Here is a 20,000-nt window from a genome sequence, read left to right as displayed (position 1 = left end):
CTTAAAGTATCTGATATATACTGTACTTAAGTATCAAAAGTAATTTTCTGATATTTAATGTGCTTAAGTATTTGAAGTAAAAGTAAAAAGTAAAAAGCAAGCGGTTTTATTTTGAACTTTTATTGTGAACTTTATTTTGGCTTTCTTATAGTAAAGCATAAAGCATATTCATATATCCCATATCTTCTTAATCTCACTCGTCAAACCAAAAATCACATTCTTTTCTAGGACTTTTCAGGCACAATTCTCTTAAGTTCAAAGAACAAACAGCATATTTTTAGAGCTGACATCAAAGAAAAAAACAAACAGAAATGTCACTTTTGTACGAACTTCAGGTAAAAATGAAAAATAAATAACTTATTTCTTTAAAAAAAATGACCTGCTGGTAGGGAGACCATTTTGGTCATGTTGTATGAGCATTTCTAGGGCTTACTCCCCAGGTCACCATCTCACTATCAGACACACACACTGGCCACCTATGTCCAGCAGCTACTAATATGCCAGTCATTAGTTGAAACTGAAAAGGTGTCTGTTCAAAAGAAGCTGTTTTTCAAAGTTGCCAGAATTCAGTGCCCGGGAGTTTCAGGCCCAAGACCGGCCCACGTTTTCCATAGTGGTGGAAATTGGATAAATGAAGCAACATTTCAGCTCTTACTATCCTGTAGTTTTTATCAGTACCATGGTTCAACAAATGTGTAAAGGTTATATAATAATTCACTTCAACTGAGAAGTTAACAAAAAATGTTCCACTATTCCACAAGTAAAAAAAAAAACAGAAAGAAAGAAAGCCTTTGGAATGTAGCCTATCCCACGCTTCCACAAAGAGGCATATTGAACTAATGTTTAGGCTACATGTTTTTTGCATGGGTAGGCTATAGTAGGCCTATATTGTTGTTTGGTGACTTAGCCTACTCCTTTACTACACCCTCTTCTGAGCAAACAAGGCATATAGGTTTATCATGTAGGGTAATTGCTCTTTCTTACATTAAATAACTTTAATTTATCCTCTCTACTTGTCCCCGTATCTGAGAAAACTTTTTGGAAAAGACAGGCTATATGGACCCAACCAACTCTTTTTGGGAGGGGAGAACTCCCTCACGTAGGCTACAACCCATGCAGAGGCATTGCATTGGTGTCATGCACAGAATGCGGAACGTGTCCTACTTTAAGATAAGATAGACTAACGTGACCAATGTCTATTTTTTTCCTTGACCGGCCCAAAAGTGAAGCGGCCCACCGGGAATTCTCCCGATTACTCCCCCGGGCCTGATTCAGTCTTACTCTTCTTGGACTGAAGACAAGTCCTGCTATGCTTAATAGCCTTTCACAGGCCGCTGAGGCAGGTAGCGGGGTGTTCAGCTTCACAGAAGCTGCCAATGTGCAGAAACATTTCTTGCAAATACGGCCACGGGTGTATGACGTTATCTTCACCACTACCCTGTTCACCACTATCGTCGGGGTGGTCGTCTATGATAACGGGAGGTCCTCCAGTAGATGCTCGTGCTCATGGCGGTTTCAGTTGTGCGTCCTTCTTTAGCAACAAACACGCGCAGAAATAGAGCGGGCGGAGCGTGCGTAATGCAATCTAATTTCTTCTAATTTTATGTTTTAGTAACGAGTAACGAAGATGCTTAGTGGAAATATAACGGAGTAAAAGTATACATTTTATCTAGGAAATGTAGTGGAGTAAAAGTGAAAGTTGCCATAAATTGAAATAGCGAAGTAAAGTACAGATACGTGAAATTTCTACTTAAGTACAGTAACGAAGTATTTGTACTTCGTTACATTACAACACTGGTTAGGTGTCTTGAGTGGTGGATATGCAAACACTCACTGTTAACTGAGTTAGCAAACTGTTCAGTTTCCGTTTGTGCAAACAAGATCACATTATTCTAAATCAGCATTTCTTTCCCTTTATAAGTTATGTGGTAGTTTGTCTTAACTGTCTGGAACAATGATCAATTCTCTATTGATCCTGTCTGGAACAATAATCCAATTCCTGCATTGTCCTCATTATTATTCTCTGACCGTGTGCTGTGAAAAAGGAGGAAATCCAAGGCACTCTTTGAATCCAAAAATGTATAAAAAGCCTTTGTTTTACATGGCTATGTCACATTAAAAAAACATAAACTGGGCAGCAACCCATGCGTAGCGGCATGCGTAGGCCTTCAGGGTTTTTTTTTTTAAATGTGACATAGCCATGTAAAATAAAGGCTTTTCATACATTTTTGGATACGAAGAGTGCCTTAGATTTCCTTCTTTTTTCAAATGACCTTTGTATTCCCTACACCAAAGAGCACCCTCAATTTTTTCTGCAATTCCGGAGCACTTTGGACTTTTCCTCATCTCATGACCGTGTGCTGTGTTTGTCCTGCAGGTATCGTGGAGGAGTACCAGCTGCCCTACCATGACCTGGTGCCGGGTGACCCGTCTTATGAGGACATGAGGCAGGTGGTGTGCATCAAGAGACAGAGACCCTCGTTTGCCAACCGCTGGAGCAGCGACGAGGTACCGCCAGCAACCAACAGACATTGACACTGACATCCCAAACACACACAGACACACACACACACACACACAAATACACACACACACAAATATACACAAATACACACACACACACACACACACACACACCTTCGCAGGTGTGCTTGTTTGGTCATTACTTTGTGTGAGTTGTGTAAAACGTGTTAAATAGTCTTAAAGAGAAAAAAGCAATTGACTGAGCTAACCATGAATGGGATGCCATTTTATTTAACTTGATGTGTGTGTGTGTGTGTGTGTGTGTGTCTGTGTCTGTGTGTGTGTGCGTGTGTGTGTTTGCATGCGTGTGTGTGTGTGTATATGTGTGTGTGTGTGTGCGTGTGTGTGTGTGTGTGTGTGTGTGTTTGTGTGTGTGTGTGTGTGTTCTGCTTTGTCGTTGCGTTGCTGATTGCGCTCCTCCCTGTCCCCCAGTGTCTGAGGCAGATGGGCAAGCTGATGATGGAGAGCTGGGCCCATAACCCCGCCTCCCGCCTCACCGCCCTCCGGGTCAAGAAGACGCTGGCCAAGATGTCCGAGTCACAAGACATCAAGCTCTGAGACTGGACGTGGGTGGACGCCTGGGGGTACAGTTCGGGGGAGAGGAGTTGGATCCCTCAAAGAGGGCTGAAGGGTAACCTCTGACCTCTGAACTACGCCCCTAAATCTGAGTCTCCTAACTCCTGGCGCTGTAGCGTTCTGCATCCGAAGCGGAAGAGGCCGGAGGAGATGGACGAGCCTGGGAAGACGGTGACGCAGCAGCCCCCTGCTTTCTGTGAAAGCTCCCAAGACTGAATGGACCCCATTTAAGGTGTATGACTGTGGCAGGACTGCGCCCTCTAGTGACGCGGATGACTCCCTCCCTCCAATACGTCCACAAGGTCAAACTGCAGAGACATATGAAGGAGAAGAGGCAGCTCTTGTACAGTAGTCATGGAAAGCCATATATTTGTTCGAATGGGCATTGTTCCGTCCATATTCCGTCCACCCTATGCTGGGATGGTGAACATTAGAGCCATTAGAGTCTGTTTGTGAGACACAGCAGATGAAGTATTTCACGCAGTGTGGGGAAAACACCACTGCATCTACGTAAGCTTTGGACTCCATATGCTAAATGGTACAACCACAGCATACAGGACTGGGCAACTCAACAAGTTCCCAAAATGTAAAAAGTATCATGATGGCATCAGGTCTGTTTATTTAAATTATGACTTCAGAGAAGCATGGAATGAGAGGTCCTAATATAGAAATGAATTGCGTAAGTGCTGTCACCGCCAAGAGATCTGACATTGCGTCCGCATAGCATTTTTAGTTGGCACTTCCTGCAGCATCAGTATTACCCAGTATTACCCAGAATGCACTCTGGGCATCACCTGGCAGTCACTCAGGCAGGCTGCCCCCTCGAGTGGATCTGACCCAGCTACGTGCCGGATCCGAGCCAATTCTGGCCTACAGTCAGCAGCTCTTTGGGTGGTATGACTTAGGAATGGATATCCTTGCATCCGTCCACATGAATATAAATATCAGTCTGACGTACGTGGACATCAATGGATTCATAAGGAAGCTACCAAGTGTTTTCTTGTGTGAAGCTTTTGTTGTTTGCTGTACAGGATGTTTTGCCAATCTATCCAGTTTGGCCTGTGCCTTATTTATCACTTTAGTCAATGTATGTTTAATTATGTCTATCTAACATATGGCTGTACAGAACGGTGATGCTTCGGAAGGTTCTATTGTGTGTGTCAGGGTCCCAAATAAAAGATGTTGACCTCAATGTAGTGTTTTGCTTTCAAGGCTCATATGTGACTCCTACTTTGGCCAGTCAAATATTGCTTGTGTTTCCATTGGAGTAGAATCTCCTTAAAAGACTAAAATATATCTCATCAAAATAATAAAGTTGGGTTCTGGGACTCCTCCTAAGGTGCAATGAGTTTGCAACTTCACATTGGAGGAAGAATTTCAGTTCATCCAGGGAAATACTAGAGTGACCACAGACAGTGCAGTTACCAAACTCATCAGTGAGTAAATGTACCATACAGTTTTTGTGCTGTTTGAGGTCTGGATACATGAGATTCCAATCCCAATCCCTTGGCCTGTTTTATAGTTAGCAAGGGTAACTGGAGTTGTATGACTTTGCAATATAGCTACAGTAAGAGGTCATTATTAGAGGTCAGTCAGAGTAAATCAGTGGTCACCGAGGTCATAAATGGCATTATAATGAAATGAGAAAGTCTTTCAGAATGATAATAATAGATTGTGTGAGCTAATGGATTGCAGGACAGTGAGATGGACACTCATTACTGTAGGGCATGGGCAATTCATTTAGAGCTTCGTTATCTCCGACATAATCATTGAAAAGGAGAATGGAAAATACTCACTACGTTTTCCACATTCACATTGCCACAACCTTAGCCTACTAGTTATTTTAAATATTAATATCCCCCGTTAATTTAAATGTTTTTTATTTCCAGAGTCCACAACGTCCTACGGTTTTAAGGTCAATAAAAACAACACACCCCTCAGTTCAGTGTTGCATATAAATATAATTTATTACCAGTTTAAAAATTCTTTCTTACATTTTGTACAGAAACTTCACAAAGAGAAAAAAAAATGCAAGCTGTTGCAAGGAACATCATGAACGTGCCATAAAAGAATAGGTAACATCCCCACCATAAATATAACGTTCACAATCAAGAGCTGTGACACCTATAGAATGCCACTGCTAGCACTCTGATGCATGTACATTTCAGAATATAAATGATGGCAGGTTTGCATAGACAGCTTTTAGAAACGTGTACAAGAGAAAAAAGGAACCAAAAAAGGAAAAATACAAATATTTTTTTTTTACCAGTCTAGTCACAAACTTGTTTCATCCTATGAAAAAAAGGCTGAAACTTTCAATTATCCACTGCATTCTATCATCAGTTTCTTTCTGCTGACTTGTATGCTCCCGGGACTAGTTTTCTCTCTCTATTGGATCAGAGAAGTCTCTAAGAGGAGGAGGTGAGGTCCATAATCCCGCTAACACCTCCACAAATCCAACACAGCAGGTTTATAAAACGTTCTTTTACACTTTGTCCAGCTCTAGCACACAAATCTCTATACACACCTAAATCATCCTTTTTGCGTTTGTGTTTTTGAACAAAGATGTCCAGTTGTTTCAAAAAGCATCAACAACAGCAACAGAGAAATTATCACTGAATTACAATCAAACACAGTTGATATTGTCATCATCTTCATATGATTATTATCAACAAGACAAACAAATATGGATGGTGTTGAAACAGTGTCAAAAGGAACCAATGGTGGAATTGGTTCAAAATGTGGCTGCAAAAAACTGGTCATGTTGAACTCACGGCACAGCACAGAAATCAAGCCTTTCGTGTCACCTCCATTTTAACTGGTGACCGAGATATTTCACTGTTTCTGCTGGTATCTTGCAACTCAGACAGGACAAACACACTTGCAAAGAACAGATTTTGGTAGTTACTTCTGTTGCTAAATCGCAGCTATAATTACTGATCACCATGAAACCAAAACACAAGAAAAGAATGGTCATAATCATTACACCGCTGTACAATTGATGATGTACTGGCTTATTTACAGGCTGCACACTCCCAATTTGTTGCCTACAGTACGGTGGCAGAGCATTGCTGTTGCTGAGGATATCCACTAGGTGGCACTATGAAGCAATGAAAAAAAATGTGTCCAATGAATTGTGATTTTTAAAACAAATAAAAAAACACTACACAAACAGCCAAGAAAGAAAACAAAAAATCAAGAAGACGTGTGTAAATTAGGCTAATATATGAAGCCGCACGAAAATCAAACCATGGGAGAGATACATGTGTATAAATAAAGGCAATATTAAATATATATTCATATAAAATCAGGACTGGAGTACTTTCAGGTTATTCCAAAGTAAATGTGATGTAGGGGAGGAGAAACCATAAGCACTGCATCAGGCATGTGGCAGAAGGAGATGGCACAAGCTGGCACTTGGGTGCCCACTGCAGCACCCGTTTCTTGTTTCCCATCTTCCCACTTTCCTGTGCCAGCTCTAGTGGGTGCCACCATCCCCTGATTCTGCCCACGTGTTGAAGCCCCGCCCTGCCCCGCACCCTCGCCTGTCAATCATTTGCCTACGCTTCCTGTAAAGGTGGAGTAGGAGGTCCAATAAATGGACAGCAGAGACATGCGTTTCCTAGGAAACTGTATTGGGAAATAGAAAACTGTACCAGGAATCGTACAGACAGGGCTATTTTTTCCTCTTCTAGTTTAGTCATTACTTTCTCCCCTCTCATTCCATTCCCCCACCACCACTATTCAAGTCCATTTGTTTTACATATGAATGGATTAAAGCAATCTATTCTCCTGCGCTGAGATTTCTATCCTGCACAATTTTTCGTCTAGAGTTTTATCTCAACATTTTCAGGATGGGAGTTTTGTTAATGCTTGTTCAGGGCTCTGTCTTAGTTTGTGTGTGTGTGTGTGTGTGTGTGCGTGAGTGGAAGTGTGTGTGTGTGTGTGTGTGTGTGTGTGTGTGTGTGTATGCATCCTGTCAGCTGTCCAACTTCCCTGCAATGGAACGGTTTTCTGCTCGAAGCCCCCGCGCGGTCGACGGGGGGTCAGTGCTCCATGGTCATGGACCCGATGTTCTCCACGCGGCCCATCTCCTCCAGCACGGCGGCCAGGCGGTTCAGATTGCCGTCGGGGAAGTGCTGCGCCTCCCACAGGTCCAGGATCACCCCCGTTGGACTGGACTTGGTGGCAAAGTAGTTCAGGTACCTGTCGGAGCAGGCGGATGGCAGAGAGAGGTTCCATTTAGATTTCTACTTGGTCAGTATAGGGGCACACACACACAGAACTCCCACACAACACAGCACGGCAGGGACTAGGTGCCTCCCTGCACTACAGAAAAGGGAAGATGAAGATGATGATGAGGAGGATATTTTCATTTTATTGTTTTATTTTTAATGCATCAATGACCGCTCCATTGGCTAAATACTAAATAGAGAACTACTATATATTAAGACTCCACACATAGGCACATATAATGTACATGTGATCTTGTTTTGAGTTTTGTATATTAAGACTCCATACTTAGGCACATATAATGTACATGTGGTCAAGTTTTGAGTTCTGTGGTTCATTTCAAGATCGGGTGATGCACAAAGGAGTTAACTTTAGCCTGATTTTATTAAATCCCACAACCAAGTATCTCAGGTTTGAGGGACCTGATTCTGAAACAGAGCTGTTTCACATCTGGCCCACATGTGGCCCTGGTCTGGCCCTTCCCCCGTGGAGTCGCCCTAGATTAGCTCCAGGGCTGTTCCAGAGTCAGTGGATAGCTGAATGCTGCTGCACTCACTTGACTTGACTGTGTTATAAAAATCAAAGCCTTCATATTCCACCGTGATCCTTTGTGTTATAGTAAGGACAGACCTGTGCATGCAGCATTACACAGCAGCTCTATGGAGAAGAACTCGTTTAGCAGACAAATCCCCTCAAGGTGATTTACAACAAAGGGGAGATCAGATTTATAGACATAAACTCCCTGGGAACGGGTCTCCTGACCTTGGCTTGGCTAATCAGTTGAGCTATACTGTAGGTGTTCTCGAATCGAGAAAAAAAAAAAAAACACAAAAAAAAAGAAAAAAAAAACGGGGTTTTTTAATTAGAGCTTTAAAAATGCCATCTCCGCTCTTCCGTTTCAAGTCTCAACTGTGTGGCGTTGAGAGTGAGTGAGGGGTTCGAGAGGGTGGAGGTGGTGGTGGGGGGGGGGGGGGGGTGAAGGGTAATCCCCCCCACCCCTACCCCAACCCCACCCCTCAACCCTGCAGCAGCCGATAAGCTGCCTCCCGCTGAGATGTGAACTCAATAACTGAAAACACACTTTGCACTTCTCACATAAGCTGTCAAGGAGGGAGCAAAGAGACGCTTGTGTAGGCGCGAGACAAGACTGCTGCTACTGGAGGTGGAGGAGGTGGAGGTGGAGGTGGAGGGAGCAAAGAGACGCTTGTGTAGGCGTCCGAGCGCCCGAGGACCCAGCTGCCACCTCTCTCCTCCTCTAAAGCTATCTCACCCTCCCTCTTCCTCACTTTCTTCCCCCCCTCTCTCTCTGTGCATCCCTCTCTCCCTGCCACTCTTACTCTGTCTTTTTATATTCCTTTATTCCTCCTCCACCCCCCCCCCCCCCCCCCACCCCACTCCACCAATGCTCATCTCACCCTGACCCCACCATCCAGAGCCTCTCTTTCAGGGCTTGCCCAGCGAGCCTGCCCTGCCCTGCCCTGCCCTGCCCTGCCCTGCCCTGCCTGCCCTGTGCCGTGGGGCAGCTGGGCCATGAGGAGGGCAACAGGGGCAGACTGTCTGGGACGGGGACCCACTGAGCTCCTGCTGCTCCTGCTCCTGCTTGTGCATTCTGTTGCAGGAGAACAGCAAAGAGGAGCAGCGCAGCAGAGCACAGCACTCTGTCTCCATTCTCAGGCTGCTCAGGCTCAGGCAGGTACGGTACATAGTGCTCTGTCTCCATTCTCAACAGTCTCCATTCTCAACAGTAGCCAGGCAGCTCAGGCAGGTACGGTACATAGTGCTCTGACTCCATTCTCAACAGTAGCCAGGCTGCTCAGGCAGGTACGGTACATAGTGCTCTGTCTCCATTCTCAGGCTGCTCAGGCTCAGGCAGGTACTGTACATAGTGCTCTGACTCCATTCTCAACAGTAGCCAGGGTGCTCAGGCAGGTACTGTACATAGTGCTCTGTCTCCATTCTCAACAGTAGCCAGGGTGCTCAGGCTCAGGCAGGCACGGTACATAGTGCTCTGACTCCATTCTCAACAGTAGCCAGGCAGCTCAGGCAGGTACTGTACATAGTGCTCTGACTCCATTCTCAACAGTAGCCAGGCTGCTCAGGTTTGGGCAGGTACTGTACATAGTGCTCTGTCTCCATTCTCAACAGTAGCCAGGCAGCTCAGACAGGTACTGTACATAGTGCTCTGACTCCATTCTCAACAGTAGCCAGGCAGCTCAGACAGGTACTGTACATAGTGCTCTGACTCCATTCTCAACAGTAGCCAGGCAGCTCAGACAGGTACTGTACATAGTGCTCTGTCTCCATTCTCAGGCTGCTCAGGCTCAGGCAGGTACTGTACATAGTGCTCTGAATCCATTCTCAACAGTAGCCAGGCTGCTCAGGTTTGGGCAGGTACTGTACATAGTGCTCTGACTCCATTCTCAACAGTAGCCAGGCAGCTCAGACAGGTACTGTACACAGAGGCGATTCTAGAGTCTGTGGGGGCCCCAAGCAAAAATTCCAAGGGGGCCCTACCAACAAGTGTTATCACCATTATGTTATATCACCATTAGGTTATTATGTTAAATAATAAAAATACAAAAAGCGTATTATAAAAATTCTTATATTTTGACATGTATCTCTAAAATATTTTTTTAAGTGCATGGTGTATGCACTCATAATGATTCTCTACAACATATTTTTACTGCATTGCCATGAACAAAGTAGAGGCAAAAAAGGGGTTTCTTTGTTGAACAAATTGGGATGCAATGTGAGCCTTGAATTGGATGCCATGCAGGAATTTGCTAGGATCTCAAAACCGAATTATGAACATGCTTTGCCATAGAGAAACACACGAAAGCGTTGGATTATAAACATGCTTTGCCACAAAAACAGACAAAAAATCGTAAACGTGGGGTAAGTCCAGCTATATGAAGTTATTATTTTGCTGTAACTTCGTCTGTTTTATAACCCAGAAGGATGTAGGCCTACTTGATATCAAATGATAGCTCTGTGTCTCCTCTTTCATCTGACGTGCGTGGCATATCTATCCGATCACGGGTCCGCGAGTAATTCAAACGAGAGTAGCCTAATGGGTGTACAGCGTTGGTTTGTGTACATTACGTTATTATTTTGCAGTCACTTCGTCTGTTTTTATAAGCCAAAAGGATCGATACCAAGGATCGAGGATGGTACCAATGGATAGCCCTGTGTCTCCTCTTTCATCTGATATGCTTGCCATATCTATGCGATCACGGGTTTGCGAGTAATTCAAACGAGAGTAGGGTGAGCAGGTGAACGTAGAAGAGAAGTATAGACTGTAAATATGATGCTATTTGATTTAATTTCATGATTTTCTTTTCATACTTGGTCGTACAGACAAGTGCGTAGTCTTGTTGGAAAGCCCCACTTCTGCTCTGTCACGCAATGCACATTTATCTCGCTGCAATGAACAGTTCCGGAGCAATGTAACAAAGAAGAAAGGGTGTGTGTTTTTGACGCACTTTGTCAATCGGCTCCTTGCTTGACTAGTTGTAACTGCCGCTAGCTAGCTGAAGTTTAGGCCTACTGTCGTATAGATTTAGCAAACCATGTTCAATCTTTCTGCCAATTAACATTAGCCTACTATAACTTCATTGAGTAGGCTAAATGCCAAAATCCGATGATCCGTCATCACTGCACCCTCGATTGACGTTTACCACAGTTGCCTAAATATGTGCGGATTCTTTGAACTTTTTTGAACACAGATCCGCTGTTCATAAGGCCATAGCATAGGGCCTACATATGCACGTACTGTTTGTACAATAGGGTAGGAGCACGCAAAATACATCATTCAATCTCTATGGACGAAATTCTCGCTTGACCCACCGGCAAACGCACTGAGACCAGGTCGGGGGCCCCCTAGCGGCTCGGGGCTCCAAGCAGTTGCTTGGTTTGCCTATTGACAAGCTGCACCTCTGACTGTACATAGTGCTCTGTCTCCATTCTCAGGCTGCTCAGGTTCAGGCAGGTACTGTACATAGTGCTCTGACTCCATTCTCAACAGTAGCCAGGCTGCTCAGGCAGGTACTGTACATAGTGCTCTGACTCCATTCTCAACAGTAGCCAGGGTGCTCAGGCAGGTACTGTACATAGGGCTCTGTCTCCATTCTCAACAGTAGCCAGGCTGCTCAGGCTTGGGCAGGTACTGTACATAGTGCTCTGACTCCATTCTCAACAGTAGCCAGGCTGCTCAGGCTTGGGCAGGTACACGGAGGGAAGGGGTAGTTTGCACACGGGTTTACTTGCTCTTCTGTGGTCTCAAATGGCCAACATTGAGGTTCAAATGCTATTAAGCATTTGCACAATAACATAACTGCATATATAATATAACATGTTGACTGCAAATTAGTTGATTAGTTAAATAGTTGAGTGAACATGCAAGACAATGATAATACTACAAAAGAAAAGTGACTTTTAGCATATCCTAGATGGGTGAGTTCAATAGAGGCTAAATGTAATTGAAAAACTACAACTACCATGCAACATTAGTGTGCTAATACAGAAACCTCTATTACAGCCATCAAGCTGCCTTTTTTACCATAACAAAAACTTGAAGAATGCATCTTAGCGCTAAGTGGAAGTAAGTCTTATAAGCATAAACCCTGCAGCATTCCAGGAAGCTTCCAGTCTGACTAACAAGTGAAGATACCCCTACCAAACAGTATAGAGAGTTGGATGTCTACACTCTTTTGGTCTTACTGCCAAAAGATGAGCCAAGACATTGGAGCATCTAGAGCCCAACTGTTGATTCCGGATGTTGCCGTAGAAACCACTCCGTTCCGTTTCCTCACCTGTCCAGGTTGAGTTTGTGTGCCAGCATCCTCCAGTCGTTGCCCCGTGTCTGCGGGGCGTCCAGGCTGCCGCAGAGCTTCTGGCGGATGGACAGGGGGATGCGGAAGGCGTTCGGCCCCACCAGGGTGGTGATGTTGCTGGCCGGGTCCAGCAGGGAGGTGTCGATGCACTGGGTGTCCTGAGACAGGAGAGGAGGAGGACAGGTGGTTTTATTTTTTTATTTATTTAAGGTTTATTTAGACATGGACAGTGCACATTAATGAACATAAAAATGTAAATGCGCCAGAATTAGCCAAAATGGCTATTTTGCATCTGTTGTCCATGGGCCGATGTTAACAGGCCAGATAAGTTAAGGCCAGTTAAGGTTAGCAGAAAAAGATGGTGTCTGTGTAGGAATCCATTTTGTTTCTGTCTTTAATATTCTCCTTTGGGATTCTCAATTCTTTGAACTGTGTGTCAGGCTGTCATACAGCTGACAGTGCTTCAGAAAAGCATAATAAAACACCTAAGAGATCATTCCGACAAATATGATGGTTGTCAAGCAGTTTACAAACACAGTCATGCACTTGTTATACTTTACACATGTAACATCCAGTGCCTGTTTCCATTACACAAAACACATGATTGACACACATTGATCTTACTAGCTCACCGTGCACAGAAAAAACAGATTAAATAAAAAAATAGTTGCCTGTGGAATAAATATATTTCCACATGGAGAATTGTTCTTGTGTGATAAGATAAAAGCAATCTACTGAAAACACATTTCAACAGCAGCCTCCCAAGAAACACCTGGGCTTAATATTAATAATAATAATAAAAAAAAACTATCCAGGAAATCCGCTACCCTTTGCCTTGACCATATCGATCCAATAAACCCTGATAGGTGTTACCACCGTGGAGCATAGAGACGTGCACAGCTCAGACACCCCTGAAGGTCAAACCAGGAGATATCAAAAGTCCCATAATTCCCCTCTTTCATGACCATGGAGCGCCAAGCCCCCCCTTAACCCCCCCCCCCAATCTCTCCTCTCTACGCCCTCTCCCAAGCAGCCATGGCCCCCTGACTCCCTCCAACCCCCCACCCCCCTTGTCAGCCGTCCAGCCTTTGTGCTTAAATGTCAGCTGGGATTAGGCCTCCCCGGCGGCCATGCGGGGAGCTGATAAGGGTGGTGGTGGTGGTGGTGGTGGTGGCATAGAGAGGAAGGCCCAAGGAGGAGTGGAGCGCTTTCAGGAGCCCCACTGGCAGCGACACACACACAGCTTGATATGAAAAACAGACACACATACACACATGTGCCATGCCCACAACACACACACACACACACACACACAGACACGCACGCGCACGCGCACACGCACACGCACACGCACACGCACACACACACACACACACACACACACACACACACACATACACGCACACACACACACACACAGAGGAGTGCACTGCACACCCATGTCACACACACACAGAAAAGCTCAAGAGGCAAAACACGACGTTTGGTTGTTGAGTGGGGCCCTGACGAGACACCCCCTGGTACATGCACCTTTAAACACACACAAGTGTTTGTACTGAGGAGTGTGTGTGTACTGAGGAGTGAGTGAGTGTGTGTGTGTGCTGAGGAGTCTGAGTGCCTCTCGGAACTCTCCAACCCCCCACTAAGCACAAACACACACACACACACACACACACACACACACACACACACACTTGAGCTCAGACACGCCGAGTCTAAACCCAGACACGCACATAACTAGCCAGTTCTTAGGAGTGCATCACAGCAGAACATAAACACAGACAGCACTCGGACACAGACTGGACAAGAGACACACAACGCAGCAAAGCTCTCCGAGGGTGATGGTGTGTGTATGTGTGTGTGTGTGTGTGTGTGTGTGTATGTCTGTGTGTGTGTGTGTGTGTGTGTGTGTGTGTGTGTGTGTGTGTGTGTGTGTGTGTGAGTGTGAGTATATTTATGTGTGTGCGTGTGTGTGAGTATATTTATGTGTCTGTGTGTTTGTGTATTCCTCTTTGTGTGTGTATTTCTGCATGTGTGTGTTTGTGTGTGTGTGTGTGTGTGTCCTTCCATGTGTACTGTCCGAGTGTATTCAGCCCTCACCTCGGAGAGGGTGGCGTTGAGCTGGAAGATCTGACCCTCGCCTTCCACCTGCCGCACACACAGCTTGCAGGCCAGCTCCACCGTGCAGGCGCTCAGACGCTCCAGTGTGAAGGTGCAGTGCAGGTTCCTCTGGGCGCCACTCCACACCTGCTGGAACGGCAGCTCCTGAACACAAGGGGGCGTCAAGTTGATGTATATATATATATATATATATAGCGCATTTCTAGCCTGGCCTTGCCTTCCTACGTACTTCCGCTCGATTTTCATCTCCCTCCACGACGCGTACTAATGGGGATGGCAAATGGCCAGGCTAGCGCATTTCATACACAGGGGTTATTCAAGGTGCTTTGCATAAACACAAGCAAAGAATAATAGTAAATAAAACGCATAAAAGGGCAATATTTTTCAATATGAAAAAAATACAAAAGTGTAAAAAGTACAGTAGATTAATATAAAAGACAGAGGCAGGAAACGGAGGCAAGAGGCTGCTGAGGCTGCTGAGGCTGCTGAGGCTGCTGGTAGGTGGCAGGATGCTGCGGTGAATTTACACTCCGAAAGTTAAAACGAGCTGTTTGGTAGCTGATAATCACTTCCAACAAGAGTAACGGAGAGAACAAGAGGGTGATGAAGAGGAGGTGGAGAGATAGTGAGACAAAGGAGAGAAGAAGGGAGGAGGGAGCTGGACGAGGAGGAAAAGAGAGTGCGGATGAACAGAGGCAGAAGGAGAGTGACACACGTCCTACTCCAGACGTATACAGACGGACTGACTGCATCTGTCACATACAGGAGGTTAACAAAATAAACTACTCCAAACATCTCATGCGCCCAGAGTGGTGTTGCCTCTATACTTAGGCCATCTGGCCCCGTGTGTGTTTCGAATTCCTGAGCTGAAGTAGCAGAGCTTTAAAAAAAATAAACACGCAGACGTACTCTTTACATGACGTAACGTCTGCACTCTGCGCTCACTTCTCTGTGAGCGACACTCAACGCAAGCACCTGCTACAGTAAATGGCTTTAAAAGTAACGTATAAATAACAGACCCTCAGGACTTCTTCAAAACAACTTGAGAGCTATAAGCACAGTGTGTCTTTGTCTTTCATCATGATGACTGCTCAGTGTGGGAGTGAAAGCCCCTTACTTTTTATTTATTTATTTATTTATTTTGATTGCTGCTAAGCACCAACGCTCCGGTACCTGAGCTGCTGGAACTACTTAGGTGCTAATTAGTTGGAGCTACTCGCTAAAACACTGAGCTGCAACACAATATTCTCCTGTGTGTGTGTGTGTGTGAGTGTGTGTGTGTGTGTGTGTGTGTGTGCCACTCTCATTCTCTTTTCGGCACCACCAGTAACGGTATGACTGACTGACTCTGTGACCTGACGGGCAAAGTCATTCAGCTTGATGACTGACTGCGTGACTCAGTGTGAATCGGTGTGACTTCTGAACTGAGCGTCATTAGCAAGTAATTAAGGTTGACTAAGTGTGTGAGTGTGTGTGTGTGTGTGTATGTGTGTGTGTGTGTGTGTATTTCAGTGGCAGACGCAGCCGGTGAGTTCGTGGACTTGCGAAGCGAAGCCTACCTGGTACTTGGCCAGCAGCTTGCTCTTCCACTGGGTGTGCGGGACGTCATGGAGCGACAGGCGCAGGTTGTGGGTGCTGTCCTTGAAGTTGAGCGTCTTTGGTTCGTCCAGCAGCTTGCCGCCCATCTGCTTCTCCATCTGCAGCACCTCCTACAGGTGAGAGGAGGGAGAGCAACAGGCTGGTCAGATGACGGCCTGCCACCTGAAAGCAGACGCTTTTACACTGCGCTTGTGGCCAGAGGTCAGGTCCAATTTGCAGTGATGTTTGCAGGTTTTGAAAAAGCTGTAGTCTACAGATGGAAGTTGGTCAGGATGCTTCTGAAGCTAAACAAAACACAGGTGTTTGCCCTGTACAGGAGTAGAATCATGAGGGTTGCATATCATTTCTATATGATATCATACAATTTAGCTTATTATACAATTAGATGCTCTGTGTACCAGAACCGGATGCTGATCATGTTTTAAAGAGCTTCTGGCTCACTGTTCATTTAACAAATATGTTTGGTTGTTTGCCTATGCTTCTGTGTGTGTGAGTGTGGGCGCGCGTGCGTGTGTGTGTGTGTATGTGCGTGTGTGTGTGAGTGTGGGCGTGTGTGTGTGTGTGTGTGTGTGTGTATGTGCGTGTGTGTGTGAGTGTGGGCGTGTGTGTGTGTGTGTGTGTGTGTGTATGTGCATGTGTGTGTGAGTGTGGGCGTGTGTGTGTGTGTGTGTGTGTGTGTATGTGCGTGTGTGTGTGAGTGTGGGCGTGTGTGTGTGTGTGTGTGTGTATGTGCGTGTGTGTGTGAGTGTGGGCGTGTGTGTGTGTGTGTGTATGTGCGTGTGTGTGTGAGTGTGGCCGTGTGTGTGTGTGTGTGTGTGTGTTTTGTGGACGTCTGTTGCCTCCTACTCCTCACCTGCTGGCGCCGCCCACACAGAGCCTGGCTTTAACTACCCAGGAGACAAACTTTCCATCAAGCCCACACACACACACACACACACACACACACACACACACACACACACACACACACACACACACACACACACACACACACACACACACACACACACCAGACCCCACTCTGCCATGTGCCGTAAGACTGACTCCATAATGACTACATGCCAGGGACTCGAAATGAAGACAATGCTCCTTCTGCCTGTCATTGTTGTTTACTGAATGTTCCAGGCACGAAAACAATGAGTTGTTCTTCATGAAGTCTAATTGTGTCTTGTATCGCTGCGCTGTACAACAGTTACCAAGGATTCTTGATAGTCGAGAAGACAAAGTAAGCTCACATCAATGTGTTCTGAACAGTGCAGAAAAACTCCACTCCCTATTTGGCAAGCAACAGGTCACTGTTGCTCTTGCTATCGGATGGATTATAACATCTTATTGTTGATTTATAAAGTCTTTACAGCTTAATTGATAAACTAATTATAAGCCATTCATAGACACTGAGGCACTTATTGTAAAATGGTACTATTTCCTATTTCCTTTCAGAGTTACCTTTGGCAGAGTGAAGGCACTTCTATACAAATGTCTTTTCTTTTACCTGGATTTTTACAGTATAGGTCCGCTGACCTTTTTCAAGAATAAGGGTTTGACCAGTGAGTCACATTAACTCTTCAAAATGACAGGCGAAGTGCTGGCGCTGGTCAACAGAGTGGTGATTCACACAAATATCAGTGGGAGGACTCGGTCTTGAAAGTCCATATATAAAAATAAGTAACCTCACAAGTTCAGAGTATGATGGTGTTTTATGTCATCTTTTTAGACTTTGTGTGCATTTTGTGTGTGTATGTTGTGCTTTTCACTGTCTGGTGTAGCTTGAAGGTAATGGCTGTGGTGCAGCTTAAAGTATTGAAGTGATGACGCCAGGCTGCCCTCACCTTCAGGGAGTCCTGAGTGTCGTCCAGGCAGTAGACCCGTATGTTGTACTCCAGAGCGGTGCAGGTGACCGGGCCAAAGATGGCCAGCTTCAGCCTCTTGGTGGTGGCCGAGCTGATGGACTGCCCCACCAGGCAGTACGTGCCCAGGGTCTCAGTCAGGATGTGGCAGGCCTCCTCGTCCATCTGGATGTAGCATGGCGTGGTGAAGTTCTCCTCGCCGACCACAACCACGTCCTGCAGGGATGCGGTAGGAGGACACCACAAGCATGAGTTACAACTGGGGTTCCCAAACTTTTCCACGACAAGGCCCCCCAAATACCACTAGGTTCTGGCCAAGGACCCCCAGTTAATCTCAAGGAGATAAGGTGCATTCATGTGCATGTGTGTGTGTGTGTCTGTACTGTATGTGTGTGTGCGTTCGTTTCTGTTTATGTGTGTGTGTGTGTGCTTGTGTGTGCGCGTGCGTGTGTGTGTGTGTATGTGTGTGTGTGAGTTTCTGTGTGAGTGTGTGTGTGTGTGTGTGTGTGTGTGTGTGTGTGTGTGTGAGTGTGTGAGAATGTGTGTATGTGTGCTTCTGTGTGCTTCTGTGTGTGTGTGTGTGTGTGTGTGTGTGTGTGTGTGTGTGTTTCTGTGTGTGTGTGTGTATGTGTGTGACCAATGTGCAAATGAGATTCTAAAAAGTCTGCCTTGATGGCCATGAGGTAATAGCTCTGAGGCGGCCTCCTCACCACCTCTCAGGGTTGACCTCTGTGATGGAGCTTATGTCAGGGGCTCCGTGTGTTTCATTATCACTGGCTGAGCCGGAACCCTTCAAGCTGCGCTGTTCTCCGTCCATTATTCATAATCCCGACGCCTCGCCGTGCCTCCATGTCATTAATACCATCCCATTATGAGAGGCCCGAAAAGCAGTTTTAAAAAAGAACTTTATTGTCTGTCTGGCCGTTAAGCAGCGGCATTATGAGTGGTCATTAGCCTCTTTAACGCGCCCCTTGGGTCTTCGGATTGGAGAGGGTTAGCATCGTAATTAGCGCGTTGAATGGGGGAAACTGGGGTAAGGGCTCAACGGGATATGATTTATTTACTCGAATCCTCTCTGCATTCATCGCTCACTATTACTCTTGAACGCACTGTCCTTCAACATGTTTCTTTCAAAAGAGAAACAAATAAATAAAAAAAACATTTTCCTCACAGTTCGCTATGTAGAGGCAATGTGTCCATCAGCTGCCGTAGCTCATTTTTGGACACTCCAAAGAAAGGCCGCATGGAAATTACATTTTGCATTCCAAACACTTTTGCGCAAACAACCTCAGCAAAACATGTCACATGAAATAGCCCATCCCTCACTTGGCACGTTGCAAATAAAACTAATGGTTTCTGAGGGCCATTTTTCTCCAAGTGAGTCGGGCCTTGTCAAAATGAATTTCGACTGTGACAGAGCACATCATTTGCGCGAGAGTGGGGAAAAAAGAGGGAAAAAGTCATATTTACTGGCTACATGTGATCGACCACGGCCCGTCGACAGCACCCCCCACACACACGCATACCACCAAAAAAAATCCAAATTTATGGACGCTATACAAAGCCACCATGTCATTACCAGCAGTGTGACGGGCAGCTTGAAGATATAATCAATAGTTATTTCTCTACTTCTTTAACACCCTGAAAGCATATTCTGCTTAGTAGGTTCCTCTAAAGGAATCCATCATGGTCACCGTGACAACAAGGTATGTGTGAGGCCTTATCCTACATCTATACATTTCTCTCTCCAGCGAGGCTTGAAAAAAATTCCACAGTTCTTTCCAGAACAACGATTCAGTCCCAGGTTTCCGTCCAAGAGCCTTCACATGGTTTTGGCAGACCTTCAGAGCCTTACGCGGTGACAGTGTGAACTGAGGAAGAGAAGACGTCCTGCTGAGAAGCTGCCTGCATGGGGTGATTATCACGCAGGTGGGTGGACTTATGTACTGTAGAGCCTTGTCCTTTAGCCTTGAGCTACTGCTCTAGCTTCCTCCTCTCCTCTTCTCTCCTCCTCTCCTCTTCTCTCCTCCTCCTCCTCTCCTCTCCTCTCCTGTCCTCTCATCTCCTTTCATCTTCTCTCCTCCTCCTTCTCCCCCTTTTCTCTTCTCTCCTCTTCTCTCCTCCTCTCCTCTTCTCTCCTCTCCTCTCCTCTCCTCTTCTCTCCTCCTCCTCCTCTCCTCTCCTCTCCTGTCCTCTCATCTCCTTTCATCTTCTCTCCTCCTCCTTCTCCCCCTTTTCTCTTCTCTCCTCTTCTCTCCTCCTCTCCTCT

General features: G+C 45.7%; 2 protein-coding genes across 4 annotated transcripts in view; one reads left to right on the top strand and one right to left on the bottom strand.

The window, feature by feature from the left end:
* bmpr1bb (bone morphogenetic protein receptor, type IBb) overlaps positions 1 to 4,277 on the top strand; it is an 80,765-nt gene extending 76,488 nt beyond the window's left edge. For both annotated transcript variants that reach the window (XM_076303133.1, XM_076303134.1), the window contains 2 exons: positions 2,378 to 2,508; positions 2,956 to 4,277. In XM_076303133.1, the coding sequence (XP_076159248.1) occupies positions 2,378 to 2,508; positions 2,956 to 3,081 (257 nt within the window). In that variant the 3' untranslated portion in view covers positions 3,082 to 4,277. The remainder of the gene's footprint in view (positions 1 to 2,377; positions 2,509 to 2,955) is intronic.
* A 769-nt stretch (positions 4,278 to 5,046) lies between these two features.
* The window catches only part of unc5cb (unc-5 netrin receptor Cb), a 217,764-nt gene continuing 202,810 nt past the window's right edge, over positions 5,047 to 20,000 (bottom strand). For both annotated transcript variants that reach the window (XM_076303131.1, XM_076303132.1), the window contains 5 exons: positions 17,714 to 17,947; positions 15,845 to 15,994; positions 14,265 to 14,429; positions 12,144 to 12,322; positions 5,047 to 7,305 (listed from right to left, as the gene is read on the bottom strand). In XM_076303131.1, the coding sequence (XP_076159246.1) occupies positions 7,146 to 7,305; positions 12,144 to 12,322; positions 14,265 to 14,429; positions 15,845 to 15,994; positions 17,714 to 17,947 (888 nt within the window). In that variant the 3' untranslated portion in view covers positions 5,047 to 7,145. The remainder of the gene's footprint in view (positions 7,306 to 12,143; positions 12,323 to 14,264; positions 14,430 to 15,844; positions 15,995 to 17,713; positions 17,948 to 20,000) is intronic.

Source organism: Alosa pseudoharengus, unplaced genomic scaffold, assembly GCF_046254945.1.
Source record: "Alosa pseudoharengus isolate Yale_2024_CS ecotype anadromous, Long Island Sound unplaced genomic scaffold, YU_APseudo_1.1 YU_APseudo_1.1_scf_24, whole genome shotgun sequence".
Lineage (NCBI taxonomy): Eukaryota > Metazoa > Chordata > Actinopteri > Clupeiformes > Clupeidae > Alosa > Alosa pseudoharengus.
The sequence above is the reverse complement of the archived record's forward strand: the minus strand, read 5'-3'. Positions and strand labels throughout refer to the sequence as shown.